Here is a 19,656-nt window from a genome sequence, read left to right as displayed (position 1 = left end):
ATCACTACAATCACTACAAATATACATTTTTTATTTTATTTTGTTTACCTCTTGAGATTTATTCTAAGATGTGTCCCTAGTAGTTTTGTTCATTACACTTTTTTATCAAGGAAATGAGGGATCTAGCTGGGATCCTCTGGAGAGACAGAAAGAACATGACTTTCCTGGCAAGAAAGTGTGGATTCCCAGAGAGGAAATGAGATGCAAGACAGTGAGAGTCAGAACTGACAGAAGCAAGTAGAAGATGGACAGGCCTTGGATGTGATGGAAATAATTTTTCAGGGGACCACAAAAGCCTGTACAGTGTTTTCTGCAACTCAGTCTTTAACCAAGACCAAGTCAACACAAATTAACAGAAGGATCTGTCTGTAACAATTCAATGGATGAGGAGGAGTTCCCTGTTTCTGTTTTGACTATCCTCATAACTTGAGTTTTATCTCTTTAAAATTTATGTGTTCTGGGGTTTTGTGTGTTTTATTTTCATTCTAATAAGACAGATTTCATTTAAAAGACTTAAGGCTTTTAAGACTCTGCCCTTCTGCTACTTACCACTCTTCGCTGTGGAGTTCAGCTTCTGTAGGTGAACAAAACACCTACTACTTTAGCAAAGAAATGTAAAAAGCAATGCTGTATCAGCAGCCTAGCATACACAACAGATTGTTGTACAGCAAGCTTCTATGTTTTTCTAGTACATCAGAATGAATTTAACACAGAGAAATAAAATTTATCTTGCCTTCATTTTGCAGCCAATGTTCATAAATAATACATCGTAATACCTAAAAGATTAATAATTGCAGCTGACAGGCCTTGTAGCATTCCATCCTGAAATGGTGTGGTAACACTCTTATCCTATTTCTTACCAGGTATAACAACGTAAAAATGGCTGTATGAAGTCAGAGCAAAGGTGCCTTTAGACTGTTATCCTATCAGTGAATCTAGTCTGTAGTGGTTGTTTTGGGAAGAATATATGAAAAAAATAAAAGATATTATAAACTGCTGCTTGAAAATCTTCACATCCTCCAGCAGTATGAAGATGAGTGTCTTATTGTGGAGTGAGATCTTTGAGTTTATTAGAACCAGTTTTAAAAAAAAAATCCAAATTTTTAATCCAGCAATACACTTTGCCATTTACCATGTTATGGGACAATGATACAGTTAACTATATTCAATGTGCAAAAATATTTTATTGCTAGATAGTATTGCCTTGTATGTCTACTTACCTATCTCTACTCTTAAAATTTCATAAAACTCTCTAATACCCTGCATTAAACATCACTCTTCTCATTCATCCTTTTCACCAAAATAGGTACTTCTCAGATAGCCATCATACACCTTCTGATAGACACAACCTTCAGCCAGTATGGATGTTCAATGCTCAGATCTAACACAACACATAATTTAGCAATGGGAAATGGCTAATCCCATTGATTTCAGTGTGAGGTGGGTCATTCACATACTCTTCCAGATAAGGGTTTTGGTCTCCATCTCATCAAGACATCATGGAAGGCTCATCTCATCATCATGGAAGGCTGCTGGTTTGGATGATCTTCTCTCCACTGACAACATACAACCTGTCTTACCTTTGACATTGTAGCTGTTCAGTGATTTTGGTTCATGCTGATGCGAAGCACTTGAATGTAACAACATTATTTCATCATTCTGGGTCCTTTTGTTTTGGTTCAGGTGACTACTGCTGTCAGTTATTTCTTCTAAAATGTAGTTTGATCTAAATGCAGCATGTGTAGATAAAATAAATACAAATAAAACAGCGGAAATATACTGTATACTCAAATCACACAGTCCTTTGTGACCTGGAAAGCTGTCGACTGATAGAGATGTCTGCTGTCTCATAAGATTTCTTAGTAAGGGGTACGAAAAAAGACAACAGTGCACTACCTCAGAAGTGCAACACGTTTTGTTCAAAACAGCAGAGACTGCAGATGGGCTGTTTTTGACTGCATGAATTGTATATGAAGCTCTGTCAGATTCTTGTGGGGTTTATTCCCTACACAAGTATAACATAAACATAGGGTCATTGATTATTACAAAGCAGTGTTTTCCATATGGAAACTTCTCCCTGGAAAACAAGAGGGTTTTTGTAAAACATTTGAGATCAAAAGCACATAGTATTTTAGGAAAGCAAACATTCATTTTCATCACTGATAGCTGAAGACTTGATTATAGATGCTATCTATATTAAAATATCATACATTAAATTAACATTTTCCCCACCTGAAATTGAGAATGCAGGGCAATATTCTCCCAAAGAACCTTCTGTGTCACTGATTCAAGGAAATCCTTTCATTTAGGAAGCGCCTTAAAATTAAAGACGTTTTTTGCCTCTTACATCTATGTTTGAATTCTGTTTCAGAAAATCCCTCATCTGGTGGCTAGAAATATTTTCTGATTCATAGCTTAAATTTGTTCACAGCTAGTGTCTCCCATTTGTTTTACAGCAAAATTTCTTTAGCTTTAATAGCTTTTCTTTTTCTTGGTCGTATTTTACATTGATTTATTAAACTTGCAGAAACTGAATATACATGAAATCTTCCTGAGACTGTATTTAGAGATTTTCTAACCTTTTTCTCTCCCCCCCCCCCCCCCCCCAATATATTCTAGCATTATTGGTGTCTCCAGCCATTCAAAGTTGCTGCTAATTCAATTCAGAGACAAGATTTTGGAAAAACTACAAAACTGCTGTGTTCACCTCTAGTTCTTCATCATGTATATGTTTGCACATTGTTAATAAAAAGCCTATTTGATAAGATTCAATGGGCAGAAGAATGAGTGCAAATAACTTTTTACTTGACAAGTCAATCTAAAAATTCAGGAATGAGCTCCAAAAGAGTTAGTTATAAGGATGTTCGTCATTTTTCCAAGCCCATGAAACAGAAGTCAGCATTCTGATTTTCAGGCATGAACATTTGAAAAGATCATACATTTGGGGTCTTGTGGGTTTGAAACCATCAGACAGACCAGAACTGTTCAAACTATCCAGTATTTAAGAGATAAAATAGTAATAATAAAATGTTTATCTCATTTCTGAAATAGTCTAACTTTGATACTGTAACATTTTTACATATTTAGTTATATACAACACCTTATCAAAAGAATAAAGTCAGGTATGTTCAACATGCCCTGTCCATGTTTTTAGAAAGCTATTTAATTTTACAGATTGATAGAGGCAAGGATGACTCTTAAACTTTTAACATATTTATAACTTTTTATTTTCTGTGACACTCTTTTCCTATGGTACATACTTTGTTAATATGATCTATTGTTCTGGGTTTAGACTCTATAGCTTCCTTCTCCACGCTAATAATATGTAAGAAGTGATTTCTTCTCTTCTCATGAACTTCATGAACCAATCTATAAGTCCACTAACTTTACCATATTATATTATTTTTAAGGCCATCTTCTATGCCGGTATCTTTGAAACCTCGATATTTTAAAAAACAAAAGTTAAAGATCCACTGGAATAGTAGATGTAAACTAAAGTGAATCAACCATATGGAATCACAGATCTCTGAGTTGCAACTACTGTGATCATGTTGTTAGACTTTTTAAAGTGTAGGATTTTGTGATAAAGTTTCTTTTGGAAATAGATTAATACATGATCATACACAGCATCCAGAAGAGTATGAATATGTGGAAGTTCTTGAATAAAGGAGTTCTTGTGAATAAAGATGGTTAGGAAGCTCAGGATGAGATAGTCACATCAGGGAAACTATTACCATAAAGAATATTGTGTAAGCTCGTAATGCACTCTCCGGCCTTGAAAGATAGGTATAGGACTGCTTTCAAAGTTGTAGGTAGAAGTAAAATTTAGAACAAATTAGAAGGACAGTGGGATTCTATTCTACCTGCTTTCACTACTGCACGGGTATTGAAGCATGTTTTCTGTTGGCCTGTTGGCCCACACAGGCACATATATTTTAAAAAGTTGTTACATTCCTTACATGAAATTTAATATTTCTGCACTGATCAAAAGGATACTTTAGAATAAATGATATAATCTCAGCCTTTTTCTAAGCATGGCATTTCCTACCGGGAGGTAAATAAAATTTTATTAGGAAGAGAGTGGGAATTACATTGAAAGTAGCAGACAGGACTAAGTTTATTATTCATAGAAAATATATATATTTCAGTGCCTGCATAGGTATTATGTATACCTTTCTAGATAGTTAATGAAGATGGGATAAGCATAACTGGAAACAACTGAAAAATAAATGCAGGATCTGAACTGCTTTTTTAATTTTGAAAAAACATTAGAGAACTTTAAAGTTACAAACTTATATATGTCAGGCTTACATTTATTTAACTGAGGCAATCTACATTTGCTTAGCCACAGATGGATATAAAGAAGATAGTATTCATCTAAAACAATGATCCTTTTACTTATCGTAGTTGCCATGTGATGTACATGTCCCATTTAAATGGAATGATCTTCACAGTGTTATAAAATATTCATTAAAAATTTTCAGGCAACTTGCAATTCAAATGTTTTACAATATCTGGTATGGATTAAAATGTGTGTGGGTTTCTTCTTTTTCCTTTTTTTTTTTTTTTACCATTTTTTAACTGACTCTGCTTTTACATGTATATGTATTTATTCAAATGTCAGTCTTATCCATTTATTCAGTTTTAATATCCTGCTTTAAAGCCACATTTTGATATAGTGCTTTGTGTGTGGCATAAATTAGACTTTAAGTTCCCTAATTTATTGATCTGTAAAAATTTGGAACAGTAATATTTGGATTTCCAAAGGAAAATAGTCAAAATAATATCTGGTGTTAGCTTGGATTTGTTAGGTGTAAGTGTTAATTTATATGGAAAGAAAAGATAATAGATGAGGAAAAAAGGAGGGACCAATAAGAATATTTACATAAAGAAGTATGGAATACTCATACCATTTTTGTATTAGTTTTCAAAATTAATTCACTCTGGAAACTGACTTTGGAGCTGATGTTGGTAGCAGTGAAGAAGACACTGTAATAAAGCTGTCCTGCTGGGGACCCCAGACAGATTTTATTGTAAGCAGGTCTTGTTCAACAGTGCCAAGTGCGATGTCCTGCACATGGGTCGGGGCAATCCCAAGCACAGCTACAGGCTGGGCGAGGAATGGATTGAGAGCAGCCCCGAGGAGAAGGACTTGGGGGTATTGATTGATGAGAAGCTCAACATGAGCCAGCAGTGTGCGCTTGCAGCCCAGAAAGCCAACCGTGTCCTGGGCTGCATCACAAGAGGTGTGACCAGCAGGTCGAGGGAGCTGATCCTGCCCCTCTGCTCTGCTCTGGTGAGACCCCACCTGGAGTATTGCGTCCAGCTCTGGGGGCCCCAGTACAAGAGAGACATGGAGCTGTTGGAGCGAGTCCAGAGGAGGCCACGAAGCTGATCAGAGGGCTGGAGCACCTCTGCTATGAGGACAGGCTGAGACAGTTGGGCTTGTTCAGCCTGGAGAAGAGAAGGCTCCAGGGAGACCTTATAGCACCTTCCAGTACCTAAAGGGGCCTACAGGAAAGCTGGAGAGGGACTGTTTATCAGGGAGTGTAGTGACAGAACAAGCAGTAATGGGTTTAAGCTGAAGGAGGGTCGATTTAGATTAGATGTTGGAAAGAAATTCTTTGCTGTGAGGGTGGTGAGGCACTGGAACAGGTTGCCCAGAGAAGCTGTGGATGCTCCATCCCTGGAAATGTTCAAGGCCAGGTTGGATGGGGCTTTGGGCAACGTGGTCTAGTGGAGGGTGTCTCTGCCCATGGCAGGGGAGTTGGAACTGGATGGGCTTTGAGGTCACTTCCAACCCAAACCATTCTATGATTCTATGATTATTTTATGATTCTAATTCCCGAAGCTCCAGCTGAGTTGTGTGGTTTCATGTCAGTAGTGACTGAGCCTTCTTTTGCTCTGGGAAGCATTCATCAACTTCTGACCATCATTCAGAACTAATTTCTGCATATGCACCATCCAAGACTCTGGAATATCTGGACATGGCTGTTGTTGTACTTCACACACGATGTTTTGCGACTTCCTTGTCCTCCATCCTGATGGAGTAAGGGGTTTACTCTTTGAAGTCAAAAGCTAGTTGGTTCTTTCCCTTAGGGGAAGTGGCCTGTTATACCTGCTCTGACAATACTTGCTGCACTAATATTCAGTTGTGTTTAACAGAAAATGCTAATTCTTATTTTAAAAAATACTCAGAGTAAGAGGAATTGCAATTCCCAACTCTTATACCCCAGTTTCCTTATTTTACATTGTAATTCAGTGATAAAAAAGATTAGACAGTGTACCTTAATTCCTTCTGTCTGAGAAAACAAAACCACGTGACAGAGGGTGCTAATCACCACGCAAGAGGTGACAAGCACTAAAGAAGCCAAAGAGGTTACCTGGTGATTAGGAGGAGCCTTTGACAAAGGGCTGTCATGGAAGCAGTTGTGGGACAAAATGTAAAATATAAAAGGAAACTTCTATTCACCATTTCTCTACCCCACTGATTAAGATGTTTTCACTTCATTATGTAGAGTACTTCTGTGAAAACCTTTCTCAAATTCTGTACCTCTCCAGATTCTTCTTATATATAGCCAAATCTCTTCATGTAGAGCTCTGGACTGAGACTAGGATCAGATATATATACCCGTCAGTATTGTTACACTTGACATTGCAAGACATGTCCTCCTCCTCAGATCTCCATCTGAAGCACTGTGTGCAGCCTAGGTTCTTACGAAAGTTTTGATGATGCATATTCACACACAGTGGTCTGGGAGGTAAAAATTTTACACATCCCAGTGGCTAACATATTGCATGTTACAGCTGAAAGTCAGTATGATGCTTCTAAATTATTTCAGTCCTCTTAGATCCTGTAGATTTAATGAGGATATAAATGATGTATTGTTTTGCCGCTGTCTCAGGAGAGAGGAAAAATGCCTACCATAAGTTCTGGGTGTCCTCTGAGAATTTCCATTTCAATTGTAACAACAGATTTTGTGACGCAGGCATAGCTCCAAAAGGAAACAGAATGAGATCAGATATAGAGTAGTTTGCTTTTAAAAAAAAAAACAAAAACAAACAAACAAACAAAAAAACCACAAAAAACCAAACAACAACAACAAACAAACAAACAAACAAAAATGACAAAAAAACTTGGCAAGAAAAAGCAGCAGGTAGTGAAATGAATTCATTCGTGGTACAGTTCCTCAGAAAGCTCAAAATGTGTAGGCATAAACCATATGAACAACATCTCTGCTAGCTGCCTCTGCTTCTCAGAGCAAACTAGGCACCTCACATTAGGCATCAATTTACTCTTTATAAACCACTAACAGTTATCAGATGGAGGTGCCTAAAAATCTGTCGTGATTAAAAAAACAGGTTTCCTGGAAATGAAAGTGTCCAAACATACACAGTACTTAAAAGTAATGCATCTGACAACAGATAATATAGAAGACATGAGTGTCACCTCATGTAGATTTATTCCCCAAGAATATGTATAGACTGAATGAGTTTTTTTATACAGTTACCCTCTCTGAGTTACTATGAATTTATAATGCTGCTTCTTAACATTTATATTTGTCTACACTAAAGATGCAATAATTTATTAACATGGTAATAAATGTTTAATACTCCTTGTCTGTATAATTTTGTAAAACTATCTCCTTAACCCTCTGATTCTTGAAAATATAAGGAAGGCAAATATTAAACTAAAGCAATGCTACTTAAAAAATGGGTGTATTTTACACAGAATTTTTAAAATGTTGCATTTCTTGTTCCTAATCTCTGCTGTTGAAGGTAACCAAGATTTTCAAGACATAAAGTAGAATCTCATGTTTGGTTTGACATGTTGTGACTGATAGTCAAAATAAATAATAAAAAAATAAAAATAAATCTTTCTCATGTCATCTGTCTGTTCTCCATTTCCCCCCCTTTTCTATTCCACTGAAATTCACCTATTTCACTTTTGAAGGTCTTTTCTTCACAGCTCTCAGTGTTAGGTAGATTCCTTTACTTTTCAAATGAGCTGGCATTCAAACTCCTGAGGAAAGACATCAAAGATAACATAACTTCCCATGTTGTTCTGACAACTGATGATATTACTGTAACCATTGAATACCCAAACCTACTTTCATGGTTAGTCAAAGTCTATGAACTTTAGATGGCATGTTGGAAACTCATGGTTGAATGCTTCTGGCTTTCTACATAAATTGGAATTTCACCTGTTCTAAATGATGCAAAGTAACTTTCCTGAAAACTAATACAACTTTCTTAAAATTTCTGAAAGCAGGTAATATTCAGCCATAAAACAGTCTGTTCAGAAGACACCAAGCTCTAGGTGGTTAACAGAGACATTTCTCAGCTACATCAAGTTTAATAAGTTAGGTATTCCTAAAATTCACCACAATTCAAACCAGGTAGTGCAGTTAGTGGCATTTTGTAACATCGTGAAAACTTTTATGAATCAGACTTATAAATTGTATTTTATATTTTTTTCATGGCAATTTTTATCTGTAGACAATATCAGGTTAACAGTATTTGCCAAGTGCTAAAAATTTTAATATATTTCTACAGCAACTGATAAAATGCAATTTAAAAAGGAAGAAATTAAGAAAAATAAAGTTTAATTCTTTTTCTCCATTTATCAGTTCTTAGTTATCACTGTAATGCCAATGCACTCTTGCAGCTGTAGACATAAGACAGACTTTTGACTCACTTTCCAAGCTGATACTTGCATGAGTGAATTCTTTGCATGTTCTCTTCCCTGTTGTAATTTAAAGACAGTAGTATCATTCTTTTTTCTTCCCTCTGTCTTTCTCTGTTTTAGCAATGACAATGCAGTTCATAAGCCATCGGTTCCCTGACTATCATGATCCAACTATAGGTGAGTACAATTTATTCTCTCTTTATCCTTTTTAATCTCTGCCTATTCAAGATTGTCATAGATTGAGAAGCTGTTCCTAAATAGCGCTTAGAAATAAGATTTGTAAATTTTAGATTAGATCTTAATTTTGTAATGACAATTAAATTGTGTCATGGTCATACCCTAGTTATTTCTTATTGAAATGCTTTGTACAACAGATTTGTGGCTTTATGGTCTGTAATTATTAACGGCTGTGCAAATATAATCACAGAAACAAAAAATCTTACAAGATATAAAGCAATCTTTCAAAATACTCAAATAATGTAAAAAAATCCAGCATTTGGAGTGTGTTTTTAAAAATTTTGCTATTTTAGTACTATTTTCCACTTTTAAACTCATAGTTGACCTCTATCAAGTGCATAATGAATTTAATATTCTGGAGTTGCGGTCTAGGATCACATACTCTGCTAACTCCTTTGGGTTTACTTGCATTATAAACTTAACTAATCATAAATATTCGCATGTATCTGCAATACACTGAAAGTCATTTTCTTTAGATGCTGACCATTGCATGACTATATGGCTGGAGTACAATGGGACAGTGACCTGGAAGAGAGATTTGTGATTAATTCTAGTTGACTGAACTGAATTTTTATTTCTAAAGCAATTAATTCAAAAAGGCTGTGGCAAAACTTGTGTCTCATTAAAATATTTCAAATGGTTTTTTACCCTTCTAAACTGGGTACAAATTTGGAAGATATTTACAGGGTATAAACCTAAGTAATTTAATGCCTTGAACAGGTCTGGATTCCTGTTGGTTTACTGGGTATATCACCTATTCGCATCCTGCTGAACACTCAGTGGACATCAAGTTGAGCATGAAGCAGCAATGTGCCCTTGCAGCAAATAATGCTCATGGTATCCCTACCTACACTAGGAGGAGTGTTGAAAGGAGATTGAGGGAGGTGATCCTTCTCCTCTACTCAACACTGTTGAGGCCCCACCTGCAGCACCGTGTCTGCTTCTCGGCTCCCCAGTACAGGAGAGCATCCTTGGAGATACTCAAAACTGTACAGACATTGTCCTGGGCAGCCTGTTCGAGGTGGACCTGCTAGAGCAGAGGTTTGGACCAGGTGGCCTCCAGAGGTCCTTGACAACCTCAAACATTTTATGACTCTATGATGTCAAGAATGGTTGCCAAAAGACTAGTTTTCTTCTTGCTGTTGAGCATCTTTTGAGCACTACTATAATTATTAATATGAACGAATGTAGTAAAAAAGTGTATGTCACATTCAGGTAGAAATCAGAAGAACTGAATGTTTATTCATTTAAGGGTGGCTTTATTAGTTAATTTTACTTATACTAAAAAGCCATTGCCTTTATACAGACAATCCATGTATGATATTTAATTATACCTTGGAGAAGATGGCAGAATCTAGGCCTGATAAGTGGGAGGCATTAAAAATATTAACACTTATAAAGGTTGCTTTGGAGGAAAAAAAAAAAAGGGGGGGGGGGGGCGGGGGGCTTCCAACCACCTCAGCCAAAACAATACGAAACAATATTTTTGTTATCTTTGAATTTTTCAAATATTTCAAACCTAGATTTAACCTCTATAAAATTACTGCATTGCTAAGTAGAGCAGCTAACAGTAATATTTATTTTAATTTGTTATTTCTATAGTATTCCACATTTCTTGGATACTAAGTCCTGGTAAATTGTGGTATTTTAATGATGAAAAATTAATATATATATATATAAACTCTCAATGCCACTAGTAACTTTATAACCATTAAAAATATTACAAAATAAAAATGAGATGTGTCAACTCTAAAGGCAAAACTACTATGGAATTGTTACAAATTCATTTGTTGCATTCAGGAAAATATAATCATTAGATCTAATTGGAAAAGAAGAGCATTAGTAGTTACTGACACCATTAAGTTATGTACATACACCCATCTTTATTATTAACTATCCACCTGCCATCTGTATTTATCCATATATTGTGTCTTGTCATCATCTTAAATTATTGGTCTCTAGACACTACCACAGTATGAATAATAGATAATTATAAAGAGAAGGAAAGCTTATGATGCATTATAAGTACATACTGCAGGAATACCTAAAGGACTTAATAAGGATGAAGGTCTCCTTGAGTAAGAGACAGCTTCTACTCGGTAAAACCAACACTCTACATAGGAGAAAAGAGAAGGAGATAGAAAACAGAGAAATGAGATATTGAATTCATACTCACACAGCTGGCTAGAGGCAGAACTAAAATTGCAACTCTGAGTTTTATCTGTTCAGCACTTCAGTCTCTCAGATCATGCTGAGGACATCCTGAGAAAGGCTTATGTCTATTTACAGGCTAAAACAGCAAAGTATAATCTTGGGCTAAGTATGTATGTTTCCTCTTGGGTAAATTTGTGGTATGACCACTCAAAATTGGACATAAACCTAAAAAACAAATAGAAGGAATAATTTGTTATCTGACTTGTAACAACAAAGAAATACATTTAAATATCTCAATACACTGGAAAAGTTTATACTGCTGAGATTGTTTTTATTACTTTTGAGCCCCTTGTCTCAAATCACAGAATTAATTTGATGGGGTTTTTTGCACATCTACTGGTAGTCAAATTTTAATTATTTTGCATCAGTCTAAAAAAAAATATTAGGTGATCCAGAATGAGCACATTCAGGGCCAAGACTATGCTGATGCCAGGAGTTGCCAGAGGAGACATTATTCCTCAAAGGCCGCAAGGAGCTAACCACAAACAGATGCTTTGTGTCATGGGGAAGTTATCATGTTGGAGCAAAGCAGTGATCTGTCTAGTTGGAGTTTTGTTTCTCACAGCAACTCAGCAGCAGATGATGAGGAAACAAAAAACCAAGCTGCATATGAAATGTACCTTCACTCTGGCAGAGTGGCAAAGCAGAAAATTGAACATAGCTTTTCAGTTGTGTCTGATATTACTGATCTCTCTGAAAATCAATATATTGCCTTTCTTTTGTGTCATACATTTTACTCTGCTTTCATTCCTCAGCAGTATGTATCCTGGTTATGGAACTCATGAGCTGTTCCGAACTTCTCTGGGCATAGTGACTTCAGATTTTAGTGTACTTCTTTAAAAATAACATATTCTGCCTACCTGTGTGGTTTTTGGTTTGGGTTTTTTTTGGGGGTGTGTGTGGGGAGAAGGCATTTAAAGGAACAACAGTTTCCATAGGTGTCACTGAGAGGGTGATATTCTCTGGAAGTTACAACAAAAGTTCTATGATGTGTTTGAATGATAAGCCATGGATTTTCAGTATTAACCAATCTGCTGAGTCTGCTATTCTCCAGTTGAGCTTTAAGATAAATTCTATTGTTTCTTTTGTTTTACATGGACTTAAAAATCTAATAAATGATTACATATTTTTCCTACTTATCTTGCGCTAGCAACTCCATTCACTATGTTTTCTATGGTGTGAAATTATGGCAGCAGTGACCACGATACTTCACTGTGCAAAGTTAGCCATGACTTAAGTAGGTAGTGCTGTCAGAATGGATACCATGCTTTCTTGCGTTTGATGGGGCTTTTTCTAAAAGCTGTTCCTAATAGAAACAGGGGTTGGGGGAGTGTAAAATGGAGGTGATTTTGTAAATAACATAATTGTCTGTTTAATCCAAAAGTCTATCACTTTCAGTTTCATGGGAAAGACTTCAATGACACTCTTGGGGCTACTAAATTTTTACAATAACTTTGTCCATTTTAACTTTTCTCTGTCCACTTTAAGCATTGACATGAGAGTGGAATAATAATTTCAGCTGTTTTTCATTTCTGTAGATTCTTTTGAAATATATTTGCACTTAGGTAAAGAAGGCAGGGGAGAATAAACCATTCCCAAAGCACATGAGCAAAGGACTGATATAATCTGGTTGATATTCTAGTGGAAAAGCAGAACCAAAACACATTCTGTCCATACAAAGGATCCATGAAACCATCTGGTGTGATCAATTAGGAACACCTAAAACACCTGAAACAAGGAATCTACAAAGTTTTTGCTTCGACTTAAAAATAAATGGCTGCCAAAAGGTTTTCATATTGTATTTCATAAAAGCCTAAATCTTTTCTATTCTAAGAAATGCTCTGAAGTTTGATTCTTTTGGTACAAAGAACACATTTCTTGTCCTGACCTATTCCTTGCTTCATAGAAGCATACTCATGGGCAATTGACTTTTGAAGATTTTTAGAAGAATTTTTTTCTCCTTTTTTATTTTATAATTCATCTGTAAACTGATAAGACAGTGAGTTTTAAGGGGAGTCTAAAGATGAGAATACACTTCTCTTTTGTCTAGTCCAACATGAGACCATGGTGAAAATTGCTTACTATTACTAAGCAGCGAACACAGAGGAATCCTTTCACTTTAATATGCTGCTGAATGTTCTTCCCCTTCTCACTTCTGCTTGTCTCCAAAAACAGAGTTAGGAATTTATCCTAAACATTGTGCAGTAACAATCATGTAGCTTTAAAAATCCAGAGGCGTTATTTTTCCATTTTTTGAGGCAGTCCTTAGGAACAAGTTTTTTTCCCTATCATTCCTTTTCATTGTGGTTCAACTTTATGTTACTAATGCATTGGTTTTCTTTTTCTACAGTAACTCATATCTCTAGCAATACAGTAGAAATATGCAATTCTAATATAATGGTGCTTTCTACTTACAACATTTTTCTGTTATCTGTTGACATTTTCAAAATATTACAGGGGATCATGATCACAGAAAGCTGCCATTACTGTGAGATGATGCAGATTTTTTGTTAAAAGCATATTTCAATTGCTACATTATGTGATACATGTGCTTATAGATTCATATGTCATACATAGATATATTTAAAATGTGCTAATTTTGATCCTAAAAGACTATGCAAATAGATGTAGAATTATTCACGTTTTTCTTTCTGTGTTTATAATTTATAGGAGTAGCTACACTTTTGAAGACTTTACTGGATGTTGTGATGGTTAGTCCAACACTTTTTAAAGTCCAAGACTTTTTCAAAGACTAGTATGAGTTTATTTGAGGGAAGAGGCTGCTTTTGTGTTATTTGGGGGTTTTTGTTTATTTGTTTATTGATTTGTTGTTTTAAGTGGTACTTTTTTTTCCCCAGTAAGAATTTACTCAGAGAAGTCCTCTGTACAGCATGGATCAGACATATGATGTCAAAATAAATTATTTCAATAAATGGTCCCTTCTAATGTATGAAACTGCCTTTTATTTTAGCTGATTATCTTAGTTTAGAAAAGCTAATAAAATCTTGAGACACTCAGACTACAGACATTATATAAAGATATAACTAAATGTGCATACACGTAAATACACAAATAGATGTGTCAGTATTTGTTCAAAATATAGAGCAAACATTGATTAAAAGGTTAAATGCTACTCAAAGTGCTAATTTTAATGGTGTCACTTTGAGTTTAATGCCACTTCAAGATAAAGCGAGAATGACTGTATTTTAAGCTTGCTATAAACATTGCAGTTCAGAATTGTGAGACAAACATATAATTTTTATAAGTAAATGGGGAGGGGAAGGAGGAAATTCTTTTAGTATTAGACCGTATGTGGGCAAAATTTAAGGGGTTAGCGCTTCATGCAAATGAAATTATTTCAGTGTGCATTTAATATTTAATTGTAGTCAACAATGGGAACAATTTCCAAGTGGCAGTGGATGTGATCATTTTCTGGAACAAAAGGATAAGAGCAATTTACACTCTGTACAGTCTTTGGCAATATCACAGAGAGTTAATGGAAGCAGAGTGGCAGGAAAGGAAGCATGACATAGTGTAGCAAACTGGACAGCCTCCAAGATGCTCATTAGCCATGTGACTAATCTTAAAATGAATACATAATGCAAACGAGATGCGAAAGCAGCTTCCTGTTTTGGTGAGATATCACTGCATGAGTTTGTGTCAAATGAGCAGTTGATGGCATTAAGGCTGTGTCAATGTCACAGTTTAATTGAAATGGGTGTGGGATGGGAGGCACTTTCACATTAAATACATAAATTTCCATGAGGTTTCGTAATGAAGAAATGCATTCACCAATGCATCAAGTAAAACACATTTAAACTCATCTTTAATAAAGTGGTGGAAATGTGTGGGTGAATTTGAGAAAAAAGATAAAATGTGACTGAAAAAGATTTTAAGGTTATATAATATGTACCAAAAATGTCTGTGTGGTAAAGAATATTATATAGGTTTTCAAGGTACAAAAATGAAATTAGTAATGACAGCGTGAAAGACAAAGATGGGACACATCTACTAGATGAGGAGAGGGACATCTTGCTACAAAAGTACTATTCAAATTCATTTTTAGAGTATAAAAGGTTCCTAGATCATTTCTACTATTATCTAAGAGATGTTATCTCCATCCCTGATTTCATTCTAGTTCTAATTTTTCCATACAAGGTAATATATTTGGATTGAACTGAACAAGCCACATCTGGTTTTGACTCTAAAATCATCATTTTTCAAAAAATTAATATGATTGATAGCTAAATAGTCACCACTGCCTTTCATTCATCATTCTCTATACATTTATTAGCCTTATCTGAGACTGGATAAACAACTCATATAAAATGATCTGGAATCAGTATGATTCGTCTCAAAAGACTGTCTCCAAGGGTATTCAGACTTATTGTGTAGACATAGCTAAATTGCCTATGTTTGTGTTCCATATTCATCATCATTTAAAATGAGAAATGGATAATATAGAAGAATACTGGTGCATGTATTTGAACCATAATCTTAAACCTGTGTTTTATTATTAGTTTTCCTTTTTCTATCTGTCGGTATTATCTGCATCATGCGTCACATTAAGAGGTTAGTACTTTTGGTATTAAGCATTTTGACTTACGTACACAAAGAAGAGCAAACAGAGATAATGCCTGCTATGTTAGGACTAAGCCTCACATTCAGACACCTAAATTAAAATGTCTACACATGTACTGTGTACCTAGGTTCTGGTTTTGTGGGATTCAGGGAGATTTAGGAGTAGCGATTTAGGTCTTTGCGCATTCCCATTATCACAGACTTCAAGAGCCATTTGAGATGTCCTACAGTATCTTGCTTGGGTTCAAGTTCCTGATCCAGAAGGCTATGGATCTCCCACAGGTCTTGTGTCATCATCACCTCTGAGGATGTGATACAAGACCTGTGGAGCACCAGAGCCCTCCTAGTCCGGTAAAGGAAAATCAGACAAGATTCCTGAGAGCACATCAAATTGCAGATTCATGTGTGGACATCTGAATAGAATCTATACTTCCATTAAGTGCAAGGGGGTTTAGATACCTACCTGGCATTATTTGTACAGGTGGTAGTTTCCCTCTAAAGAGCAGATTATTGATAGTTGATCTTCTCTCAACATTTCAGTCGTCTGAGCTATATCCTCTAACTTAGATGCATTCTCAGTTCGAGATGAGCTTTGATTCTTTACCCCTTCCGCTGCTGAGAATTTCAGTATTTTCCTCATTAATGAAACAGTCTGGCCCCATTCAAAATATGCTGTGTTACTCAGATACGTGATCTCTAGCTCTGCTGTTAAATTTTCTTTCTTGGGACTTTGATTTGATAAGCCATTTATTCAGTCCTAAATGGTTTCCAGACTTCATGTAAGAAATAACCAAAGCAACCAATTACATTTCCCTGTCCATATGCAAGATGTTTCACATCTAAAATCCTGGACACAAACTTAATGTCTGCTACTGCTTTGTCACTTTCCTATTTTCTTACAAATGCAATGCATGCAATTATTTGAGGGCTATTCACACCAGGTGACAGATCACTATCAGCATTTTCAGAGACTCGGGGAATTAGTGCTTAATCTAGTTTTCCTTTGCTAATATCTGTTATAAACAATAGCAGGCAGACAGATGCAGTCCATGTCTTTCTAGGGAGTAGGTGGCCTAAGAGCTGTTCCTACAGGTGTCATTTAGCACCTTCCCAAAGGTTGGAGGTTAATCAAAACACCTTGATGAGCATTCAGGCTTGCAGTTTAGTCTTGGAAATGCAGCTGTCTGTCTGTGTCCACTGTTCATGCTCTTAGAGAATGTAACACAGCAGCTATGCTAGCAGATTCACTTCAGCCACAGTGGTACCAGACAGTCTCTGCAGCACACGGTGAGGTCCCAGGGAAGGAAATAGTGTATAGAGGAGGCACAGTGTAGAGCTATGTAATTTCTTTACCTTAAATCATGAACAAGGAATGATGCATGAGCTATCACCTGCTAGGAACAGATTTTGCAGGCTCTGCAACAGATTGTTTTGTGAGATGGGATGAGACAAATCTAACAACTCATTTGTGGAAAAGGAGGAAGTGCCACTCTTCATCTCTGCCCTTCTCCCAGCCTTATTTGCTTGCTGGCATTCATTGCAGGCCGATTCAAGAGTAGTGCAGGAGAAAACTAAGTCACACAGAATAGCTGTGCACCAGGTTAGTGAGTTTAACCACTTTAGCAAAAGCAATCCAACAAGCTCAAAACCTATGGTGAAATGAAAGTATAAGAGTAGAAGAAAGAGGAGAAAAGAGTTCCTTTTATTTCTGGCACAGGCAAGATGTGAAAATCGAGTCAAACATCTTGTGCAGAGTCACCCTCAGACATCAGCCCATGAACCAAAATTCCTTCCTAAGCTGATCTCTGTTCTCAAAGACAAGAGAGATAATTACCTATGCCAAAAAATGTAGATGGATTAAAAAAACATTTAGGTAAAATATTAAAGGAAATAAAAATCCGTCAAGGGCTGTTAAAAACAAAGATTCTGCCTTCAGCTCAGAAGAGCTCTTGAGGTGCAAATAACAGGAAGATGAGAAGCCAAGCAAAAATCATTGTGGGATTCCCTGGGCTATTGGTTACTCTCCAGAAGATGAAAATGGATTCGATGGACTGTTGATCTTCCATGGCTCTACTTTTCATATTCTCATTTGGAGCATTTACCTAATCTGAATGACCCTAATTGATATTCTGGCCAGTGATCTGACTTCCCTTTCTCCTTTGTTTCAGAAAGCAAGCAAACAGATGAACAATTCTATTTCTCAAACATCTGCCTACCATGTTGGAACAGGAGAGAAACGTGTTTCTCTTGTGTGTTGCCATGAGAGACATATGCTGCATGTTTACATGCAAAAAAGTGCCAAAATCATCAATACTGCTTAAGTGTTCATGGTTCATACTTATGATTTTCTATCTTCCATTATGTCTCTGAGTTAGAAGTAAGATATATTCCTGCCTTGGCCATCTTCTCTTCTCCACTGAACAAAGTGTCAATGGAAGATCAAAGCACGGTATATAACCTTTCTATTCCTCCTAGAAACCTCTGAGTTTAATTGTATATCTGCTAAACATAGAAGAAAAATAACCAAAAATTGCATAGAAGTGTGAACTTGCGGTTGCTATTCTTAAGCACTGATCAGCCAGATTAAAATTTAGGAAGGAGAAAAAAAAGCATTTTCTCATAACTGTCACAATATCAAAACATTTCTGAGGTATATATTTTTTTACTAATAGTAATATTAGTAAAAATTATAATAAACAATTGTTTTAGAATTCTTTCATAATGCTATCTATCATATCAGAATGTAGAAAGAGTCAGCCAAGAATGGAAACCATTATTAAAATATTTTTGTCTATTCTACATAAATTTGGCTTTTTTTTTTTCTTATCAACTTCATACAAGCAGAAGATCTCTATCTCAGCAACTGATGTATTTGATTTGACTCAATCCAACAATCCTCACCTCCCCATGCTGTGATACACCAAATCTCTTACTGATCCATCTAACAAACTGAAGTGGCAAAAAGGAGTTGAAGAGTGCTGCTCCTTATCACAGAAGAGCTTATTCTCAGAGCTGAGCTCTTCAGGGTCCCTTCAGGCCTGTAGTGATACTCCAAACACTGACCTATCACAGAAAATTGGGACAACAGCTGCTTCTTAGGTTCTTAGCTACTGTAGGGGTTTTGGTAGCATCTCATATACACACTTGCATGGAATTTAGCCACTCTAACTGAGGCGTTCAGCTCCTAGTCTATAGATCCAGACTGGGTTTAAGTGCGAGCCAAGTATCCATCTGGCTGGTGACATTAAGGCAGGAAAGTTTATATGTTTATCCAGAACTATAAACCACTGTGAAGTCACATGCAGGTTGCGGTTTCTAATTCATAACATAAATGCACTGAAGTTCTAGAGCATGGTTCATCTCACCCTAACATCTGCATCTTGAGTTAGTCATATGAATAATGATCTCAGATGTGAAATACTATAAAGAAAGACAAGGTTCTTAGGGCTGAAGTAGGGTGGAATGTCATGTTGTGTAGCAACAAAGGAAATTCAAAAGAACTGGGAATTAGGTGACTAAAGTTGGAGTGAACACCTAAGTCATTCTGTTCTGTTACAGGTATCACAACCCACATACAGTGATGATAAATTATGATTAGGATCATGAACTCAGAAGGAGCTGAAGTCAGACTTGCAATCAGTAAATAGGGTTATCACTGGAAAACTTGCTTACTTATTCCTTATATATTGTGATTTATAAAAATATTCCTTAAATGTTTTTCTAAATTGGAAGAGATACTCATGCCATGGTTTCCTGGAGGTGGATGATTTATCACACCCAATTCAAAATTCTTCATCACAGGACAAATGTCTCCATTAACCTTTCTTTCATGGAAGCCGGCAGCCATCTACACCTAATCCAAGGCACCATCCATGCTAATAGCCACGCAGATGTAGTCAACTTGTTAATTACTCCCCCTGAAAAGACAAGAAGTG

General features: G+C 36.1%; 1 protein-coding gene across 1 annotated transcript in view; it reads left to right on the top strand.

Annotated features, from left to right (window-relative positions):
• Positions 1–19,656, top strand: part of RIT2 (Ras like without CAAX 2) — a 190,626-nt gene that overhangs the window by 50,348 nt on the left and 120,622 nt on the right. The window contains exon 2 of the mRNA XM_075739996.1: positions 8,810–8,866. Coding sequence (XP_075596111.1) covers positions 8,810–8,866 — 57 coding nt within the window. The remainder of the gene's footprint in view (positions 1–8,809; positions 8,867–19,656) is intronic.

The sequence above is a fragment of the Balearica regulorum genome, chromosome Z, assembly GCF_011004875.1.
Source record: "Balearica regulorum gibbericeps isolate bBalReg1 chromosome Z, bBalReg1.pri, whole genome shotgun sequence".
Taxonomy (NCBI): domain Eukaryota; kingdom Metazoa; phylum Chordata; class Aves; order Gruiformes; family Gruidae; genus Balearica; species Balearica regulorum.
Note: the sequence above shows the minus strand (reverse complement) of the source record. Positions and strands in the feature narration are given on the sequence as shown.